The following is a 21,005-nucleotide window of genomic DNA, read 5'->3' as shown; positions in this document are numbered from 1 at the left end:
AGATGCCTGTAACCCCAGCTACTTGGGAAGCAGAGGCAGGAGGATCACAACTTTCAAACCATCCCAGGCAATTTACCGAGACCCTGTTTCAAAGAAAATTTTAAAAAGGATGCAGCGGGGTGGTGGTGGTGGTGGTGTGCCTATAATCCCAGCATGTAGGAGGCTGAGGCAGGAGGATTTTTGGTGAGTTCAAGGCCTGAGTTAGATAGTTCAAGACCACCCTGAACTACAGAGTGAGATACTGTCTCAAAAAACAAAAAATGCCAGGTGTGGTGGCACACACCTGTAATCCCAGCACTCAGGAGGCAGAGGCAGGAGGATCTCCACGAGTTGGAGGGCAGCCTGGGCTACAAAGTGAGTTCAGGGCCAGCCTGAACACAAAGCAAGACCTTGTCTCAAAAAAAAAAAAAAAAAAAAAAAAAAATGGCCAGGCCTGGTGATGCACTCCTGTAATCTCAGGAGGCTGAGGCAGGCCAGGCTGGGCTGCATAGTGAGACCCTGTCTCAAAAATAAATATATTTTTAAAAATAAAAATAAAAAGGGAGTGGGTCCAGGGGATGTAGCTCAGTAGTAGAATGCCCCTGGGTTCAATCTCCATTACTGAAAAAAAAGAGCAAATAAAAGGAAAAAATATATGCGCATAATCAAAAGGGAGAATTTTGCCAGGCTTGGTGGTACACACCTATAATCTCTGCACTTGGGAGGCTGACGGAAGAGAATCACTAGGCATTCAAGACCAGCCTGGGCTACACAGTGAGTTCAAAGCCAGCCTGGACTGCACAACAAGACTCTTGTCTCAGAAACAAAAACAAACCAGAAAAAGGGCAGGCTTTTAGCTGAGGAACAAATAATTACCCAATGTAGAGAATCCCAAGCAGTTTCCTAAAGGACAGACTCAAACAGTAGCCCTAGAGTATTTTCCCTCCTTTCCCTCTGGTCAGAGAGGACCCCAAGAGTTGCTCTTGCTCCTTTGGCTTCTAGAGCTGGGGCGGCCTCGGTCACCGCACGAGTGCTCCAGTGTTCCCCTAACCTGCCCGTGGTTGAGGAGGATGGTGCAGGACTCCTGAAAGCTGGTTCCGTGGCAGGAACTGCTGTGCTGGAAGTCACTTCTGCAGAACTTTTTGGAGTCAACCAACCATAACTGGGGTCCAGGTGAGTCGAGGTGCTCACTGGAGAAAAAAAGAAAGGAGCCCGCCCAGTGGCGAACCCCTGTAATCCCAGCACTCAGGAGGCTGAGGCAGGAGGATTGCCACAGGCCAACCTGGGCTACATAGTGAGACCCTGATTGAAAAACAAACCAAGGAGACAGGGGAGGACTAGAAACTTCTACAGAGGCCAGAAATGAATCCCTAAGAGAGGCCAGTCTTACCCATTTTTTAAAAAGTCAAATTAAAGGGGCTGGGGATTTAGCTCAGTGGTGCCGCTGCCTGCCCCAAAAGTGCAAGGTCCCGAGTTCGATCTCTTGTACCAAAAAAAAAAAAAAAAAAAAGTCAAATTAAAATGGATTTTAGAACCCTTTATAATAGAAGAGATTAGCCTCACATTGATGCGAGTGTCTTCTGGGAATGTAGCTCAGAGCACTTTTGTGGCAGTACATGAGCCCTTGGGTTCAATCCCCAGGAGAGCCAAGGAAAAACAGCTACAAACTGAATGATATGAGTGTCTTCTGAGCAGCTCTGGCTGACGGGTTTGTGTGGGAGGAATGTAGAACCATTGCTGCCAAAATCTGGCTTTGATATAGATTTAAAGTTTTAGCATTAGAGACAGGCTTAGATTGCTTTTTTGGTCTTTTGACTAAGATCAAACATAGAAGAGCCCGGCCCTGAAAATATGAGGACCCAACATGGTGACACAGACCTGTAATCTCAGCACTTAGAGGCTGAGGCAGAAGGATCGCCATGAGTTTGAGGCCACCCTTAGCTACATAGTGAGTTCAACCCTAGCCTGAACTATTAAGTGAGACCCTGTCTAAATAAATAAATAAATAAATAAACAAAAGCTAGATTTTCTTCTTTAAAAACATGTTAGCCATTAAATGTCCACTGTCTTCTAGCTACTATCTTGGTCCTTTTATACAGATTAGCTCTTTTAAGTATCATGAAAATTAGGTAGGTGTTTGAATGATAAGACATCTGAGATTCAGAGTCACACAGGCTGTGTGGTGCTGACTGCAGCCTGCTCTCAGAAGCAGGCCTTGTCTCCATCTCCACAGGTGGCTCCAGTGACCTACCTGCTTGTGAGCAGCCACCCCAGACTGTACACAGCCCCAGGAAGGACACTGTCAGCCTTTCCTGTGGGCATGGCGCTCACTTTCATTGTCCAGTTTTACAGTAGCATCGGAGAGAAATTCCATACGCACAGCACGCAACTTTATCTTTCTCTGAACAGGTACGATTCGGAAGTGAAAGCATGAAAGCACTGTTTTTACTGGGTGTGGTGGCACACATCTGCAGTCTCAGCATTCTGGGAGGCTGAGGCAAGAGCATTACAAGTTTGACCCCAGCCTGGCCAACTTAGTGACTTAATGAGACTCTGTCTCAAAATAAAAAAGCACTAATGTAGCTCAGTGGACAGGCCTTAGGTTCAATCCCTAGTACTGCAAAAAAAAAAAAAGTTGTTGACACTGGAGTAGGAACCTTGCCTGTTAGACTACCAGCTCTAGTAACTTCTTTCACATTCAGACTTTGAATCTGATCTTTATTTCTCCTGTTAGGATTAAAAACAGGGCCAGGGATTTAGCTCCCTGGCACCACGCCTGCCTCGCAAGCACAAGGTCCTGAGTTCGATCCCTGGTACCAAAAAAAAACCAAAACAGGCTGGGGACATGGCTTAGTGGCAGAGGACTTGCCTAGTATGCATAAGGCCCTGGATTTGATCCTCAGTACCATAAAAAATAATATAAAAGATCAGGTTTAGTTAAAGAATGGTTTAATTGGGCTGGGGATTTAACTCAGTGGTTTCGCCACCTGCTACACAAGCACAAAGACCCGAGTCCCATCCCTGGTACCAAAAAAAAAAGAAGAAGAATGGCTTAATTATCAATAAAGAAAAATTTCAACCAGCCATGGTGCCAGATGCCTGTAATCTCAGCACTTGAGAAGCTGAGGCAGGAGGATCACTGTAAGTTCAAGGCCAACCTGGGCTACATAGTGAGTTCAAGACTGATCTGAACTACATGCATGGCAAGACCCTATCTCAAAAACAACAAAAGAAAATGAAATAAAGAAATAAAAAACAATTTCAGTAGATATTTAATCTATCAAGGCTTAATTCACAGAAAAGACCCAAAGAGAACTAAATAGAGTGGTGGGGGGGGTTGTTCTGTTTTGTTCTGCTTGTTTTTGGAAGATAGGATCTTGTTGTGCAGTTCAGCCTGGCCTCAACCCTCTTGTCTCAGCCTCTTGGGTGCTAGGATTGCAGGCGTGCACCACCATGCCAGCTGTAGAGTGTTATTAAAAAGCTTTATTGGAAGAAAAATTTTAAAGCCTTAATATTGAAAACTCATTAATGTTGTTCTCATCATAATTTAGGGGACTCAAGTGGAGGCTGAGGCAGGAGGATCACAACTTTATATATAGCCTGCTCTATAAAGCGAGTTCCAGGCCAGTCTAGACTGCAGAGTGAGACTCCGTCTCAAAATGAACAAAACAAACAAAAAAGAACAGAGGGAAGCCAGGCATGGTGGTGCTTGCCTGTAACCCCAGCACTCAGGAAGCTGAGGCAGGAGAATCTCTGTGAGTTCGAGGCCAGCCTGGGCTACATAGTGAGTTCAAGGCCAGGCTGAACTACATAGTGAAACCCCTCTCACAAAAAAATTTTGGGGGGGGCTGGGGATTTAGCTCAGTGGTTCCACTGCCTGCCTTGAAAGCTCAAGGTCCTGAGTTCGATCCCTGGTACAAAAAAAAAAACTGAGGGAGAAAAGGCTTTCTGGAAGCCAGGTATAAGTTGCATATCTGGAGGACTGCAAGGCTAGGCAAACTTAGGGAGACCCAGTCTCAAAATTAAAAATAAAGGCTAGAGGGCTGGGGATCTAGCTCAGTGGTTCCGCTGCCTCCCTCGCAAGTGCAAGGACCTGAGTTCAATCCCTGGTACCAAAAAAAAAAAAAAATTAAAAAGAGCTGGAAGCAGACATAATGGCACATACCTATAATTGCAGAATTCCGGGAGGCAGAGGCAGGAGGATCAAAAGTTCCAGCCCAGCCTAGGCAACATAGTGACCTAATGAGGGCCGGGGATTTAGCTCAGTGGTGCTGCTGCCTGCCTCGAAAGCACAAGGTCCCGAGTTCGATCTCGGGTACAAAAAAAGAACATAGTGACCTAATGAGACCCTGTCTCACAACAAAAAATAAAAAGGGCTGGATAAGTAGTTCAGTGCAGAGGCTCTGGGTTCAGTCCCCAGTAACAAACACACATACACACACACACACACACGCACACACACTGGAAAGAAGGAAAGAGAAGAAAAAGTTTACTGAGCAAATGTGCGTACGAAAATACTAGACTGATCCTGGGCTTGTAGTTGCTTTTTGTTTGGTACCAGGGATCGAGCTCGGGTCCTTGAGCTTGCGCAGCAGGCGATGAAACCACTGAGCTAAATTCCCGGCCAGGTTGCTTATTCTTGTTTGAAGAATTCCTTGGAGCTTTTAGGATGTTGAAAATACAACATTGTAATAGGGTCTCCCCCCAAACAGAACTGTGTCATATCTATTATCTCTTTTCAGAGATTTTTTTGTTGTTATTTTTTTTGTGGTACTGGGAATCAAACCCAAGGTCTTGTTGGTGCTAAGCCAAGCACTCTACCATGGAGCTTCGCCCCTAACCGTTCTTTTCAGAGATTTCTGCCTTTTCTGTCTACTTTCAGAAATGACCTGCTGCTTATTGGACCAGGAAGTAGGAATTATACCTACACAGCCCAGGCTGTGAGCAGAGGGCTAACACTCGTGGGGCTGTGGGACCAGCAGCACCCGTGCATGGCAGACTACATCCCTGTGGCCTTGGAGTATGCCATCGAGCCAGACACCACGCAGACCTCTGTGGGGGATGTCGTCTGCTTCAGCACGCATCTCGTCAGCGAGCATGGTCTGAATGCCTTCTCCTTCCTCACCTCACAGCTGAACGTTCTGAGGATTTGAAAGCAACTAATCCTCCAGAGGACTCCTCAAAGTTACCTAACATCTGGGGCCCCTTCTGAGGAAGAACACACTTTGGAGTGTTTGTGGTGTTACCTGATAACTCTCAGCCTGACTGGCCCTTTCTCTCAGTAGTCAACCAGTTGGATCCAGCCAGTCTACTGTGCAGGGCCTGCTGAACACAGCCTGTGTTGCAAGGCGCACATCATATTATGACCCTCATTGCCGGCTCTAAAGGACAGAAACTGCTAAACTGAAGGAAGGAAAGGGCAATAAAGCCTTGGTTACAGGAACCAAGTGTGTTGGGGCACATTTCAGGGCTAACTCCTAATATATCATCCCTATAGTAGGTCTGGCCTTCTACTGGGCTAAAGTGTATTCTTGATCAACAAAGCACTTCTGCTCTAAGACGTACTATTACGTTCAGGAAAAGCCACGGTGATTCAGTCCTTGGCTTGGAAACGTGAGCTCTGGCCTTGCAGCCAGTTTACCTTGCGGGGTGCATACCATATACCACCTTTGTCCCCCAAGCGCAGCTGGGTGGCCTGTGGCTTTGGGAATTATGGGTAAAGTCCTGAGATGTCATGCTGGGCCTGGTTTCACATTAGCTACCTGTTCTGGACGTGATAAAAAGATGCCTCTATTTGCCAAGATTGGATCCCTCAGTTCAATCACAATTGACTTGCAAGGGACCACTATTAAGGGTGCCAGAATCAGGAATCCTGCAATTACAATATGACCTGATCTTTGCCATCTTCAGAATCCCTCCTCTGCCATTTGTCACTTTCCTGCTGACAAGATTCTGTAGCTCAAAGCACAATCATCCTTTTAGCAAACCTAAAAGTTTAACGGAGAGGTGTCCTTGCACGTAAGAAGAGTTTTTCTTTTTCCTAAGGAGAACAGTTACACTGAGTAGCTCTTCTCATTCTGGAAGTCTAAGGCAGGTCTTTATTTTGCTGTCATAGTATATAAAGGGAGGGCCAGGGATTTAGCTCAGTGGTTTCACCACCTGCTGCGCAAGCACAAGGACACGAGTTAGATCCCCGGTACCAAAAAAAAAAAAAAAAGAAAAGAAAAAAGTATATAAAGGGAAACTGCCAGTCAGAAACCATTTACCCTCAAAGTCATGTGCTCTTCCTGGGAAGAGGTGTTCGCCTTAATGAAGACAGAATGGTCTTGAGTGCTCTGCTTATTTGGAGTTTAAATAAGGGTAGAGTGAGCACAGCATGGTGGCGCTCTCCTGTAATTCCAGCACTCGGGAGGCTGAGGCAGGAGGCTCACTGTGAGTTCAAGGCCAGCCTGGGCCACATAGTGAGACTCTGCCTCAACAAAAAATAAAAATAAGGGCAGAGTAAGTGACATGACAGTTACAACCAGGTACTTTCTTTTGTCTTTTCCCAGGTGAGCCTGGGATGTGGATGATTTCTGATGACAGTACTCTACAGACAGATGTTGTCACTGGAGTTGGCGTGGCCAGGAGTCCCGGAACTGCAATGATTTTTTACGACATCCCGGGAGTAGTGCGAACATATCGAGAGGTAACCCTGACTGCTCTGGCTGAGAGCCTGGGGTGGCTATTCTCCACACAGAAAACACTTCCTACAGAGACATGCCTCATAAGTATAAGGCAGATGGGAGCTTTATTAGAACATAAACAGTGTTTCCAGTTCTTCACCAAAAGCAGAACTATTCTGATTTCTGTTTTAGAGGTCACTGTGGTTACTAAGTCAGGCATACAGACCAGGGATTTAGCTCAGTGGTTCCGTGCCTGCCTTGAAAGTACAAGATCCTGAGTTTGATCCCTGGTACCAAAAAAACCCCAGATCATTGGGATCACTAGTTGATACTAGATAGTAGCAGCAAGGGCAGAAGCTGAAAGGAAATTTAGGAATCTACTGCAGTAATCTAAGTGAAATATGACGGTGCCCCAAGATGGAAACAGAGGAGGTAGTGAGAACTGGAACAGATTCTAGGTATATTTTATGGGTAGAGCTGATAGAATTTTCTGAAAGAATATGTATAGATTGTGAGAGAATCAAAAGTGATTCAAAGCCGGGTGTGGTGGCACATGTCTGTAATCCCAGCACATGGGGCTGAGGCAGGAAGGTCACAAGTTTGAGGCAGCTTGGGCTATGTAACAAGTTCCAGGCCAGCCTGAACTACATATTGAGATTGTCCCAAAAGAGAGAGAGAGGGGGGAGGGGGGCCTGGCATAGTGGTCCTGTAATCCCAGTACTCGGGAGCCCAAGGCAGGAGGATCGCCGTGAGTTTGAGGCCCGCCTGGGCTACATCAAGCCTTGCCTAGAATACATAGTGAGACCCTCTCTCAAGAAGCTGAAAAAAAAAAAAAAGCCAGTGAAGTCAAAGGCAAACTTGAAGAGATATTGGTACCCTAGGAGCAAAACGAAGACAGTATTGGAAGGAAGGCAAGAGTTAGTAACGGTGTCAAATAGCTGAGACCTGAGGTACAACCCTGGCTTTGCTACATGGAGAAAGTGAGTATGGATAGCTCTTCACTGAGTTAGGGTTAAGACTTTTTGTGTTTGTTTTGGTACCGGGGATCAAACTTGGGTCCTTGCACTTGCGCAGCAGGCGGCGAAACCACTGAGCTAAATCCCCAGGCCCAAGACATTTTGTTATATGATAGCTGTTACTTAACAGCAAAATTTCTTCCATTAGCAGCTGAGGCATTTTACAGGCTGAGAAATCTTGGACCAATGGATAATATTTCTGACTGTATTAACACGTTATTACTATAAAATACTATGTGAGGCCTGGAATTTAGCTCATGGCACTGCGCCTGCCTTGCAAGAACAAGGTCCTGAGTTTGATCCCCAGTACTGAAAAACCAAACAAAAAACAAAACAAATAAAATACTTTGTGAATCTCAAAACTCTGACATTCTACAGTCTGTAATAGTCATGCTGTTTTTATAGTGTTTTACTTCTGCCTTAAGATTTAGGTTTTGGTTTTTTTTTGGTACCAGGGATCTAACTCGGGACCTTGCGAGACGAACGGCGGAATCACTGAGCTGAATCCCTGGCCCCTAGGTTTTTATATGTATTTTGCCCTAAATTACATATTAATTTGATGGGAACTCTGCTTTTAAAATCATCACTTACTGGGTTCTAATAAATTAAAAATTAAACTTCAAAAGAAAGAATTTTTGTGCCCCATAGTGAGTGTGACCATTATGTACTACAAACATGTACTAACAAAGGAAAAAGAGTCTTTGTGGCGGTTAGCAGGGTTGTAGCTCCGTGGTGCAGTTCTTGCCTAGTGTGTGTGAGTGAGGCCCTGTGCTCAATCTCCAGTATCACCACAAGAAAAGAAAAGAATCTTTGTGGATTTGTTTTCCAAAGATGGTAGGTAGCTCATCATCAAATACACACTTGAAAGTGATAGGTATAGTGTCATGGTAGGCCAAAAAAATTCCTGTAATCATTTAGTTCCCATCAAATATTAAATATCATGGATAAAATCTTAACTATGTATTAGATAGGAGATTGTTCATACCTGTTGGACTTTTTTTGGGGGGGTGGGGTACGGGGATCGAACTCAGGACCTTGCACTTGTGAGGCAGGTGCCAGAACCACTGAGCTAAGGATAAAAGACACTTCTCAGATGAAGTAGAAACAGCAAATAAATATATGAAAAAATGTTCAACATCACTGGTCATTTGAGAAATGCAAATGAAAACAACACTGAGATTCCATCTTACTCCAGAAAGAATGGCTGCTATCAAGAAATCAACCAATAGGGCCAGGGATTTAGCTCAGTGATTCCGCTGCCTGCCTCCCAAGCACAAGGTCCTGAGTTCAATCCCCAGTACCAAGAAAACCCAAAACAATAACAAATGCTAGCGGGGCTGTAGGAAAAAAGGAAACTTCTCCATTGTTGCTGGTGCAGCCACTATGGAAATCAGTGTGGGGATTTCTCAAAAAACTAAAACTAGGGCTGGAGATGCAGCTCAGTGGTGCTGTGCCTGCTGGCAATCGCAAGATCCTGAGTTCAATTCCTGGTACCAAACAAATAAAAAACTAAAACTAGAGTTTCCATTTGACCCAGCTATTCCCCTTCTTGGTATCTTCCCAAAAGAATTAAAAGCATCATACCACAGTGACATATGCACACCCATGTTTATCGTGGCTCAGTTTGTAATAACTAAATCTTGGAAACAGACCAAATGCCCATCAACTGATGAGTGGATAAAGATGTGATTTTCTAAATATACAATGAAGTACTACTCTTCATAAAGAAGGATGAGCTTCAGACATTTCTAGCTAAGTGGATGGACCTTGAGACCATACTCCTAAGTGAAATAAATCACACACGTTTAAATACTGCATTGTTTCTCTAGTGTGAGAAACTGAAATAAGGACTAAAATGTATAATAGATATTGGGAAATGGGAAGAAAGTGTTCAAATGGGAAGGGGAACAAGGAAAGAGGGAGGCAGAAAGGAAGGAAGGGAAAAGAAAACAAATGAGAAAATGGAAGAAATGGAAACAAAGCTTTTGTGCATAGGGAGGGGAGAGAGCTTGAGGAGGGGAATGGGAAAAGGGGGGGGGGTTATCATGTACAGGTATAAATTCCCTGCCATGAGTGTCATCACTATGTATGCCTAAAATGTACCAATAAATGCTTTGCTTTAAAAAATTTTTTAGGGTCGGGGATTTAGCTCAGTGGTTCCGCTGCCTGCCTCGAAAGCACAAGGTCTTGAGTTTAATCCCCGGTACCAAAAAAATAAAAAGTAAAACCTGGTTAAAAAAAAAAATTGATAGCAAACACTTGTGGTTGTGGATGTATCTTTTTATGCTAAATTTCAAGGAAACCCGCCCACAAGAACTTTTACATCCAGGTCCTGAGAGGGTGTCAGGACAGGGCACCCTATTGAAAACCTGCTGGAGTTCTCCGGAGGAGTCCAGGCGCGCAGGGCCTTTCGGGCTGATCTTTGCATGTGTCCGGGATCTTGTAATAAACAGGTCACGCCCACTTCCCCAGCCAGCTTTGCCCTGCCTTGCTCTCCTAGCTCAGTAGGAAGGTAGGGATGAACAAAAACTCCTTTCTAGAGGAAACATTTTCTCAGGCTGAGCCAGGAGGATCACTGCCAGTTCAAGGCCAGCCTCAGCTACGTAGTGCGCTACATAGTGAGTTCAAGACCAGCCTGTACTACCTAGTGAGACCCTGTCTTGAAACAAAAGAAAACAAAAATTCTTCTCAAAGGCAAACAGGTTTTGAGGTGCTCGGGTATGTGATTGCGAAAAGGTCAGGTTAGGGCCGGGGATGTAGCTCAGTGGCACCACACCTACCTCACAAGCGACAGGTCCTGAGTTCAATCCTTGGTACCAAAATAAAAAGGTCAGGTTGTATTTGTGAGAAAGATCGCTCTTGGTTAAATAAGTTACCAGGGGTGGAAAGGGCGGGAACCGGGGGTCTCCGAGGACATAGAGACAGTTTTCCTTTGGTTTGTCGACAGGTGACAGTCAAGGCATCATCAAGATTGACATTCACCTATGACCTGAAGAATTCTCTCACCAACAGCCCCCATGCAGCTGCATTCAAACTCTTCATCACTACGGGCAGGAGTGGTGTCAATCTGAAAGGCAAGGATTCACTGTAGGCCCCGTCTTCCCTGAACTCATCTCCATGTCAGATTAGTAATATAGGCTTCCTTTTATTTTTCTTGGGACAGTCTTGGTCTGTTCTCCAGCTGGCCTTGAGCTGCCTCAGCCTCTGAGTAGTTGGAACTGCAGGTGTACACCACTACGCATGGCTTTTATTCCAGAACTGACTCCATCGTGACAAATAAGTCATGGAGATCTGTGAGGCTTTGTGTGTGTCTGTGTGGGTTGCGGAGGCTGGAATACAGGGCCTTGCACATGCTAGACAAACACTACCTCTGAGCTCCATTCCCAGGCTGGATTAAGTATTTTTGTTGCTTTTGGTTTTTGCTGGTCATAGGGATTGAATCCAGAGCCTAATGAGTTACAGCCTCAACTCTTTTTTTTGGTACCTGGGATCCAACTCGGGACCTTGTGCTTGCAAGGCAGACAGCAGAACCACTGAGATAAATCCCTGGCCCTGAACTTTTTAGTTTCTTCTTTGAGACAGGATCTTGATAAACTGCTGAATTGGCCAAGCTGGGCTCAGATTTGCAGTCCTTCTGCCTCAGCTTCCCAGAGTGCTGAGATTACGGGTGTACACCACCACACCCAGCTTGCGTTATTTTTCTGTACAAAATGCACCATATAATGGTCTCTGCTTTCACAAATTCCTACTAACAGTTATTGACCTCTTTTCTGTTTCATAGGCTCTTGTACCCCAAATCAGGCCCTGGCCATCACAAAAGCCCTTTCTCCAGAGACCCTCGTGCTGTGCCATGTACAGTTCAGTAATACTCTGCTAAACATTCTGGCAAGTAAAGTCTTCCATGTCCATTCAGACTTCAGCGTGGAGAAAGGTAGGGTCCACCAGTTGAATATGATTTCCCCTTCTAGTTTCCTATCTGTACAATTGTCACTTTCTTTGTTGTTACCGGGGATCGAACTCGGGACCTTGCGCTTGGGAGGCAGGCGCTGGAACCACTGAGCTAAATCCTCGGCCCAATTGTCATTTTCTTATTGTATTTGTGCTTCCAGTTTTATCTGATAAATAACCATGGAATTTTCCTCAGTCCACATCTTGGTTCAATCCATTTGCCTTAACACATGCCTCCTGAAAACCTGTGTTTTTCTATTATAATTTGCTGTTTTTTTTCTGTTAGTCCCCATTTTCTCAGTGTTGGGTCTGGATTGTGGCTTGTTCATCTTTTATTCATTCGTTTTTGTGGTTCTGGGGACTGTACCCAGGGCCTCATGAATGCTAGGTGAGGACTCTTACCAGAGCCACACCCCAGCCCTCTTTTTTTTTTTGGTACTGGAGATCGCACTCAGGTCCTTGCGCTTTGCATAGCAGGTGCTGAAACCACTGAGCTAAATCCCCAGCCCAAGCCCTCTTTTTTTTGAGACAGGGTCTTGCTATGTAGCCTAGGCTGGCCTTAAATTGGGAGTGATCTTCCTGCCTCAGCCTCCATGATGCTGAGATTATAGGTATGCGCCACCACTCCTGGCCTTTTTAAAATTTTTGAGATAGGGTCTCACTGAGTTGTCCAGACTGCATTCTGAATTGGGATGCTCCTGTCTCAGCCTGCAGTGCTGGAATTACAAGCATGTGCCACCATCCTGGCAGAATGTTTGTTTTTGAACCAAAGAACATTCCAAGCAAAATATTATCGTTATGGTAGGGAACAGGGAAAGGGGATGTTACTAGAACCTCTGCAGTAAGTCCTAGTCTCCTTCGAGCCACAGCAGCACAAGGTGAATTAATTAGACAGGAAAGGTAGAAAAAACGAGACTTGAAGAAGCTGAGCTCTGGGCCTGACCAGTGCTGCTCTGAGCGGCAAAGACAAGCTTGCCACACCTTGATTTGTTACGACTCAGAGGGCAGCAGCAGTGCTGATCCTAGAACAGTGAGGAACTGTCCAGATGAAGACTGGTTCCTCCCAGGATGTCTCCAGCTGGTGTAGTCCTGCCCTGGAGCATCACAGCAAAACCCGGTCATTGAGGTCTTAGCTGTAACTGTCTCCATGCCATAGCAAATGATTTTTCACCGCTTCTCGGCCTTTTGGCTAAGATCAAGTGCAAATGACTTTTCCCCAGAATTATGTAGAATTGCTCTCAACACATAACAAATGGGAAGCAGAAAGAGCATTAAGATATAAAGTGATACGGCTGGGGATGTAGCTCCGTGGCACCATGCCTGCCTGGCAAACACAAGGTCCTGAGTTCAATCCCCAGTGCCCCCCCCCCAGATATGAAGTGAGAGGATTTATGCCAGATGTAAAGCACAAACAGGGTAGTACTGCTACATCATGGAAGACCCTCTAACTTCTAGGGCAGGCAATCTGAATGGTACAGAAAATGAGCAACCATTGAAGGAAGGTTCAGTCGAATTGTTGAGCACCAAATATAACACCTGGAACTTGAGATAGAGTAAAGTGTGGCCCGGTGTGGTATACCACATGATTGAAATCCCAGCACTTGGGAAGCTGAGGCAGGAGGACTGCGAGTTTGAAGCCAGGCTAATCTATACAGTGAGTTCACAGCTAACCTGGACTGTGTAGTAAGACCCTGTCTAAAAAAAAGTAAAGCTTGGGCTAGGGATGTGGCTCAGCAGTGCAGTGCTTTCCTAGCATGCACATAGGCCCTGGATTCACCCCCAAGACCACCACCACCACCACCACCACCACTACCAAAAAAAAAAAGTAAAGCTTTTATCTCTTTAAAATGCACAGGGTGGTTAGTTATGCTAGATTAAGATTTCATTTGGGAAACAACCTTTTTTTCCGGCCCCCAGTCATTACTTTTAAAGGTTGTTTTGGGCTGGGGATCTAGCTCAGTGGTTCTGCCGCCTGCCTGCCTCGCAAGCGGAAGGACCAGAGTTCGATCCCCAGCAGCAAAAAAAAAAAAAAAGTAATGACTAGCAAGCATGGTGGCACATACCTGTAATCCCAGGACTCCAGAGGCTGAGGCAGGAGGATCACAAGTTCGAGGCCACCCTGGGCTACATGGTGAGTTCAAAACCAGCCTGAACTATGTGGTGAGACCTTGTCTCAAAAAAAAAAAAAGTAATTGACTGGGAAGCCAGGCACGGTAGCATGCACCTGCAATTCCAGTTGCTCAGGAGGCAGAGGCAGGAGTATGTGAGTTCAAGGCCAACCTGGGGAACCAGTCTGGACAACTCTGCAACACCAAGAATCCAAATTAAAAGGGCTGAGGATGTAGTTCGTGGTAGAGTGCCCCTGTGTTCCATCCTCAGTAACACAAAGAATGAAGTAGATTAAGGGCTGAGGAGGTAGCTTAGTGGGAGCACACATCCAACATGATGAGTGAAGTCCTGAGTTTGATCTCAGCTCTGCAAAAACAAGGCAGCCTGATAGAGATGGTTCAGTCATGCTCAGCATGTCCCCTCTGTGTGCTGTCCTCCATCGCCAACCTGGCGGGCTGAGGGAACAGCAGTGTGGTACTGCAGGCAGTGCCAGCCGATGTTGTGCGGACACTCAGGACTCACACCAGGCTCACTCCCTCCTGCTGAACACACATGTCACCATTTTTCCTTCCTGCCCCAATTCAGTTTGCTCCATGGAGCCTCTGGGCCAGCCCACTGCTTCTCTTTTCAGGGGTTTACGTCTGCCCAATCAAGGTCAGACCGCAGTCAGAGGAGCTGCGCCAAGCCCTCAGTGTGGCTGACACCTCGGTCTATGGCCAGGCCTCACTGCACAGTGATGGCACCCAGTCGGGGATTTGGAGTGCGCCCCTTCCCTTCACCCCTGCCTTCTACATCAACCAGTCGGAGCTGCTGCTCAGCCACAGACAGGCCGCCGGGGCGCTCCGAGTCCAGGGTGTGGACAGGGTTCTCCACAACTTACAGGTAGGTCACTGCCAACCAAACCTGGGCAGGAGGCTGGAGACTGGAAAACATTTTCATTCTCAGTCCCAGGGTTAAGAAATGTCCTGGGTGACCCAATAAAGCTCAGCATAGGAAATGGTTAAATGATAAAAACTTGTCCCCTTCACAGTGCCAGGCAGAATTAAGTCTAGGTCATGAGTATGTCAGTCTCTTTAAAATAACCTTTAGAATTTTTCTGGTCAGTACGTTTCATGATCACACTTACCGTAGGGAGTTGTGCATGTACACAGCACACCTTTTTTGTCCCCTCCCTGCTCCTTCCAACCCTTGATCCCCCTCCATTAGAAAGTTTTTAATCAGGACCGGGGATTTAGCTCAGTGGTTCTGTCGCCTGCCTTGTAAGCACAAGGACCCAAGTTTGATCCCTGGTACCAAAAAAAAAGTTTTTAATCTTTCTCCTCCCTCCATCTTGTGTTCCCCTTCTCATTTGAAAAAAATCTCCCTATTATCTTTATTTTACTCTACATTGTGGGTTTTGTGTACCAGGGATTGAACTCAGGATCTTCCACTTGCAAGGCAGGTGGTGCCACCACTGAGCTAAATCCCTAGCCCTGAGTTTCCTTCACTTGATCTTAGCCAAAAGGCAGAGAAACGATTCTTGGGTTTCTTTTCTTGAGACAGGGTCTCGGTGTGTAGGCCAGGCTGGCTTCAAACTTGCAGCAATCTTGCCTCAGGCCCCCAAGTATTGGGACTATGGGTGTGCACCACCACTCCCAGCTAAGGGCTCCTCACCCCAGTCTCTTCAGCATCTATTATTTGATTTCTTGATGATGGGGATTCTTTCTGGAATAAGATGGTATCTCAAGGTTGTTTTAATATGGAGCTGATTTTTTCAGGTATTCATTGGCCATTTGTACTACTTACTCTGTTGCAACTCTGATCAGTTCTAATGAACCCTTTTTTTCTTTTTCTTGCAAAGGAGGGATGGAACTCAGGACCTTGGGTGAGGGAGGCAGGCACAGTGCCACTGAGCTACATCCCTAGCTGTACTACTTATTCTGAGAAGTGTGTATTTGCTTTGCCTGCCCATGAAGTCTATTTTTCTTCTTGGTTTTTTGAGACAGGGTCTTGCTATGTAGTTCAGACTGGCCTTGAACTCAACTGTGTAGCCCAGGCTGGCCTCCAACTAGCAACAGTCCTCCTGCCTCAGCCTCCTGAGTGCTGGGTTACAGGCACACACCACACCTGGCTCATGAAGTCTGTTTAGTCTCACAGCTCATTTTCTCCTGATCCTTCAACACATCTGAAGTGGAAGTCAGTGACTGAAATGTCCATTGGCCATCTAAAGTCCAGCTCTGGACAGTCCTGGAGACTGCACACACTGCTCAGGGTTCTCTCTCCCCTGCAGGTCTCCCCCAGCTCCCTGGTCCTGGTGGTCTCTTGAGCACTGGCACTCCCCCGGCCTGGCCACGTACCCGGTCCTGGTGGCCAACTTCACTGCCCTCCAGCAGATGGCCTTCCCCGTGTTCATCAACATCTCCTGCTCGCTCACAAGCCAACAAGAGGCTGTGGTGGTGAGAGCTGAGAGAGAATTCCCATGCAGGTGAGCCCTGGGACGGGGAAGGGAGGCGGAGTATTCTACAGAATTCTGTTAATGGGAAACACTCAGCCACTTGACCAAGACTGCTCGAAGTAGCCAGGTAGGGGGTGTCTCTTATCTTGCATATCTACCCCAAGCAGAACCCTTAGGTAGCTTTATCAGTCTAAATTTTATACTGTTAAATAAAGTCAGTTTAGTCAGGTGTGGTGGCACACATCTGTAAACCTAGCACTCAAGAGGCTGAGGCAGGAAGATTGCCACAAATTTGAGGCCAGCCTGGGATGTACAGAGTTCCAGGTCAGCCTGAACTATAGTGAGACCTTGTCTCAAAAAACTAAAAACAAGGGGTGGGGATTTAGCTCAGTGGTTCTACCACCTGCCTCGCAAGTGCAAGGTCCCGAGTTTGATCCCCGGTACCAAAAAAACCCCAAAAAACTAAAAACAAAATCATAAAAGAAAAACCTTAACGCGAGTTTGTCAGCTTTGTAAGTACACTATTTTCCCTATGCTCAATCTCTATAAACACATTTTGTTTTCTTCAGAAGTATTTATCAGGCAGGCATAGTGGTGCTCCCAACCTGTTATCCCAGTGTAGAAGTATTTACTTTGCTTATGCAGATACAATTGTGTTTTTTTGAGACAGGGTCTCACTTTGTAATTCAGACTCAGGCCAAGGATTTAGCTCAGTGGCACCACGTCTGCCTCAAAAGCTCAAGGCCCCAAGTTCGATCCCCAGTACCAAAAAAAGAAAAGCACTTCAGGCTCTGGTTGAGGGCATGTGGCCACCCTTCATTATTTCCAGTAAAAACTCTAACCTCTTCCTTGGTCTGTGGCTTGATTTTTGAGACAGGGTCTTCCTGTGTATTTCAGGCCACTCTTGAACTCCCATTAGTCGTCCTGCCTTGACTTCCCAAGTGCTGGGATCACAGGCATGCACAATGCACGGCTTGTGACTGCATTCTTTGATTTTTTTCTGGTACCAGGGATCAAACTCAGGACCTTGCACTTGCCAGGCAGGCGCAGTCCTGCTGAGCAACATCCCCGGCCCTCATTCTTTGACATTTGCAGAACTGTGAGCTCAGCACTGTGGACTCTATGTCACAACACTTGAGTTAGCCTTCCTAGTCCAATTGCCTAGATTAGAGGTCCTCTTTGGGCCAGGGATTTAGCTCAGTGGTGCAGCCTGCCTCACAAATTCAAGGTCCCTAGTTCAATCCTCGGTACCAAAAAAAAAGCTCCTCTTTAACTTATTACCAAGAAGCAATCTCTGATGCACAAAACTGAGAACCACTCACATGGAAGTCACTCATCGAGATAAAATGCTACTTTTGCTGCAGTTCATGGCTAGAGATGATCCAAGTAATACATCATTACTGTCTCCACCTGCATTCTCCCATCTTCTGCTTTTTGGGTACTGGGGATCGAACTCAGGACCTTGTTCATGAGAGGCAAGCACAGTGCCACTGAGCTAAATCCCCGGCCTTCCCATCTCTTAATGAAATGTTGAGACACTTAAGTGAGTTAAATAAATTGTTTGCACTAGTGTTAACGTGTAGGTTGTGAGATTAGGACTGTCCTTCACTATCTGTGAGGATTGGTTGCGGGATATCCAAAAGCTAGCTAGTTACTCAAGTACCTGATATAAAATGGCAAGCATTTTCCTTTTTATCCACCTATAGCCTCTCATATATTTTAAATCACCTCTACATCATTTATAACACCAAATATGAATTCTATGTTACTAATTATACTGTATGTCATTCAGGAAATGGCAAGGCAACAAGTCTACCCATTAAGTACATTATTGTTGTTTCTTTTTTTTTGGCACCGGGTATCAAACTCAGGACCTTCTACTTTCAAGGCAGGCAGTGGCACCATGAGCTAAATAAATCCCGGGGCCCTATTGTTGAGTTTTTAATCCTAAATTGGTTAAATCCTTAGAGAGCAAGAGGTATTACTTTTCATACTAATACTTAAAATCTCAACTTAGAACTCACTCATTAAGGCCTTCTTCCTGTATCACATAAGCCTTTCTGTGACATTCTTTTGATTTCTAGCATACAGTGCCTTCCTGAACAAGATACAAACCGTTCCAGTTGTTTATGTACCAACTGTAAGAACACCACAGCCAGGTAAAGAACCACTGACCCACTGAGCTCAGTCAGTCATATTTAACTGAACCCTTCAGACATCTCCCTTTCCTTTCAGGGCTTTGTACCTACACAAATTCTTCCTCTCCCTTCATGAGCACACAAGCCCCAGCCCTCCAGAGCCAGCTTCCACGTTGGCTATGGAGTGCAAGGCACTGACCTACCCTTGGATGAGTTCCCTGCAACTGTCGGAAAGATTTCCAGCCCAGCCACATTCTCTACACTAAGCCTCTGAAAACAAGCTCCTGAAAAGTATAATCAAAGGATTTTAAGCTGTTTTAATAAAACTGCTGTTGGACTGTGTTGTAAATATTGTCAGCTCTTGACACTAAGAAAACATTAACACTTACTTGCCCCGCACGACTATTCCACTCTTCTGGCTGCCCCTGAATAATGGAGGCATGAGCTTCCTAGCAGTTACACAAGACAATAAAACGGGACATATCCAAAATCTGTTTATTGGGATGGCTTCCCATTCATCTCCTCAGTACTGTTAGTGCTGCTTCCTCCTGAAGGAGCATCCTGGAAGAAAAAGAAGAGAATGTTACCTGATACCTACCCACTGGCCCACCCTGGAAGCTGGCCTGCCCTGTGAACACCCAGAGCTGCTCCAGTCAGTCACTGCATGTCAGCTTCCTTCTGCCTGTGGCACCCGTTACCAGAACCCATCAGTGCCTGCCTCAGATGCAGCGCTTTGAGATTTACGTATGGCTTCTAGTAATGCTTTACTTAGTCATGGAACCCAAGCCCTTACAAAGCAGTCTCAAAGTTTGTTTACTTTAGGACACTTTTATTTAAAAAACAGATTACACACCATCTCAAAACTTTTTTTTCAAAATTCACAATATATTCTCTGGATAACAGGTTAATAACTATCAGGAAGCAGTCTTGTTCTTCTTATACAATGACGAATTTAAGAGTTGAGGGATTTTGTTTTATCCCACAGGGTCTTGCTATGCATACAGTTCAGGGTGGCCCGACACAATCCTGCCTCAGTCCTGGGGTTACAGGCATGCACCACCATGCCTGTAAGACCTTTCCTGTGTCTCCCTAAGACACAAAGGTGAAGCCCAAACCCGAGTTCGTCCTCCCCTTACCTTCTGTGAGCCTTGCTTTTCCTCCCGTAGGCTGGCAGAGGACAGTGGAGCAGCCGACACACAGAACTACTGTCTGTGCATGGCTGAAGACCGTGGTGATTTTATAGCATCCTGGGGGGAAAAGTAACGGGTCAGTCGCCCATCGTGACACGCCTATGCTCCCCGAACTCCGGGAGGCTGAGGCGGGGAGGTGAAGTTCGACTCCCACCTGGGCAACTGACAGAACCCAACGTAAGTAAGCTTTCTAGTCTACATATACAAGTTTCAGGGGAAACCCTAGATTCCCTCCTCCTGTGGAGCATTTCACCGGTCTCCCATGGGAATTTCAGCAACGCCCGCAGAACCGTCCCCTGCGGACTGCGGCAGGGGCGCAGGCCTCCCACCTGGGCACTTCACGTCCATGAAGTAGGAATTGGGGCTCTGCACCAGGCGCTTCTTCTTGTGCTTCCTCTTCTCCTCCTCTGGAGAGGGATGCAGGAGATCTTTTGCGAGCTAAGAGGAACCAAAAGGGAGAGACTGAGAGAAGCCGGCGGCCAGGGCCCGCTGAGCCGCCCGCCAGCCGCCATCTTAGCTCCGCTCGGTCCGCGGCCGCCGCTGCGCTCCCGGAGTTAAGGTCCTAGGGCGCACGGAGAGTACATGAGGACCTCGGAGAGCAGCGGAAGGCTGCATGCTGACACAAGAGCGAGAGCTCCGCGTGACCCGGAGCAAGAGACTCACAGGCATATTCTCGTACGGAGGTCGTCACCGCCGGAAAGGAGCGAAAGCAGCAATCCTGCGCCTTATATGCGGCGCCCTTCCGGAAATGACGCGCAAATGTTATGCCGCCATGTTGGAAAGGTCCCGCTCCTGGCGGCCTGCGGTGGAGAGTCTGCGACTGCCATTTTCAGAAGGTCTCTTAACCCTGTCACGTGACTTGAGTTCCTCCTTTATTCACCGTCAAGAGATGGATAAATATTTTTACCTTTCCTGCTTTCCGGGCACGGTGACACTCGCCTGTAATCCTGTAATCCCCACTCAGGAGACAGAGGCAAGAGGATCGCAGCAAGTTCAAGGACACCTTGGGCTACAATGGTTTGAGGCCAGCCTGGGCTACATAGCAAGAGAGACCAATTCAAAACAACAGAAGGAGCCCGCCTGGTGGCGCATTCGGTTAATCCCAGTCCAGCACTCGGGAGGCTGTGTGGCAGGATTGTAAATTGCAGCCCAGCCTAGACAATTTAGTAATTTAACAAGACCCTGTGTCGATTTTCTTGTTTGTTTCCCCCACAGTGTGGGGGAAAAAATTTTTCCAGTTGTTCCTCAGACAAAGGACTACTATCTATAATATAAAAAGAACAAAAACAATCAGACTCCCCCTAAATTTAAAGACCAAAAAAATGGGCGTCTGAAATGAAAAGACACTTCTCAGATGGAGAAGAAACAACAAATAAATATATGAAAAAATGTTCAACATCAGTGGTCATTCGAGAGATGCAAATTAAAACAGTGAGATTCTACCTCCAGAAAGAATGGCTCCTCTCAAGAAATCAACCAGGGGGGCCGAGGATTTAGCTTAATAGTTCCACTGCCCGCCTCGGAAG

At 46.3% G+C, this 21,005-nt stretch overlaps 2 protein-coding genes across 2 annotated transcripts in view; one reads left to right on the top strand and one right to left on the bottom strand.

The window, feature by feature from the left end:
- Positions 1 to 18,487, top strand: part of Nup210l (nucleoporin 210 like) — a 93,077-nt gene extending 74,590 nt beyond the window's left edge. The window contains 13 exon segments of the mRNA XM_087203444.1: positions 982 to 1,130; positions 1,133 to 1,152; positions 2,213 to 2,388; positions 4,862 to 5,079; positions 6,531 to 6,667; positions 10,608 to 10,734; positions 11,442 to 11,591; positions 14,349 to 14,599; positions 15,987 to 16,019; positions 16,021 to 16,181; positions 17,247 to 17,250; positions 18,169 to 18,310; positions 18,387 to 18,487. Coding sequence (XP_087059570.1) covers positions 982 to 1,130; positions 1,133 to 1,152; positions 2,213 to 2,388; positions 4,862 to 5,079; positions 6,531 to 6,667; positions 10,608 to 10,734; positions 11,442 to 11,591; positions 14,349 to 14,599; positions 15,987 to 16,019; positions 16,021 to 16,181; positions 17,247 to 17,250; positions 18,169 to 18,310; positions 18,387 to 18,487 — 1,669 coding nt within the window.
- A 285-nt stretch (positions 18,488 to 18,772) lies between these two features.
- Positions 18,773 to 20,182, bottom strand: Rps27 (ribosomal protein S27). The gene is given in 4 exon segments (NM_001281831.1): positions 18,773 to 18,850; positions 19,426 to 19,536; positions 19,809 to 19,917; positions 20,143 to 20,182. Coding segments are annotated over 4 exon segments (255 nt in total). The 5' UTR covers positions 20,149 to 20,182; the 3' UTR covers positions 18,773 to 18,821.
- Positions 20,183 to 21,005: the final 823 nt, after the last annotated feature.

This window comes from Heterocephalus glaber, unplaced genomic scaffold (genome assembly GCF_053883595.1).
Source record: "Heterocephalus glaber isolate CG9 unplaced genomic scaffold, H.glaber_assembly_v1.0 deba00001795, whole genome shotgun sequence".
In the NCBI taxonomy this organism is placed as follows: Eukaryota; Metazoa; Chordata; class Mammalia; order Rodentia; family Bathyergidae; genus Heterocephalus; species Heterocephalus glaber.
Note: the sequence above shows the minus strand (reverse complement) of the source record. Positions and strands in the feature narration are given on the sequence as shown.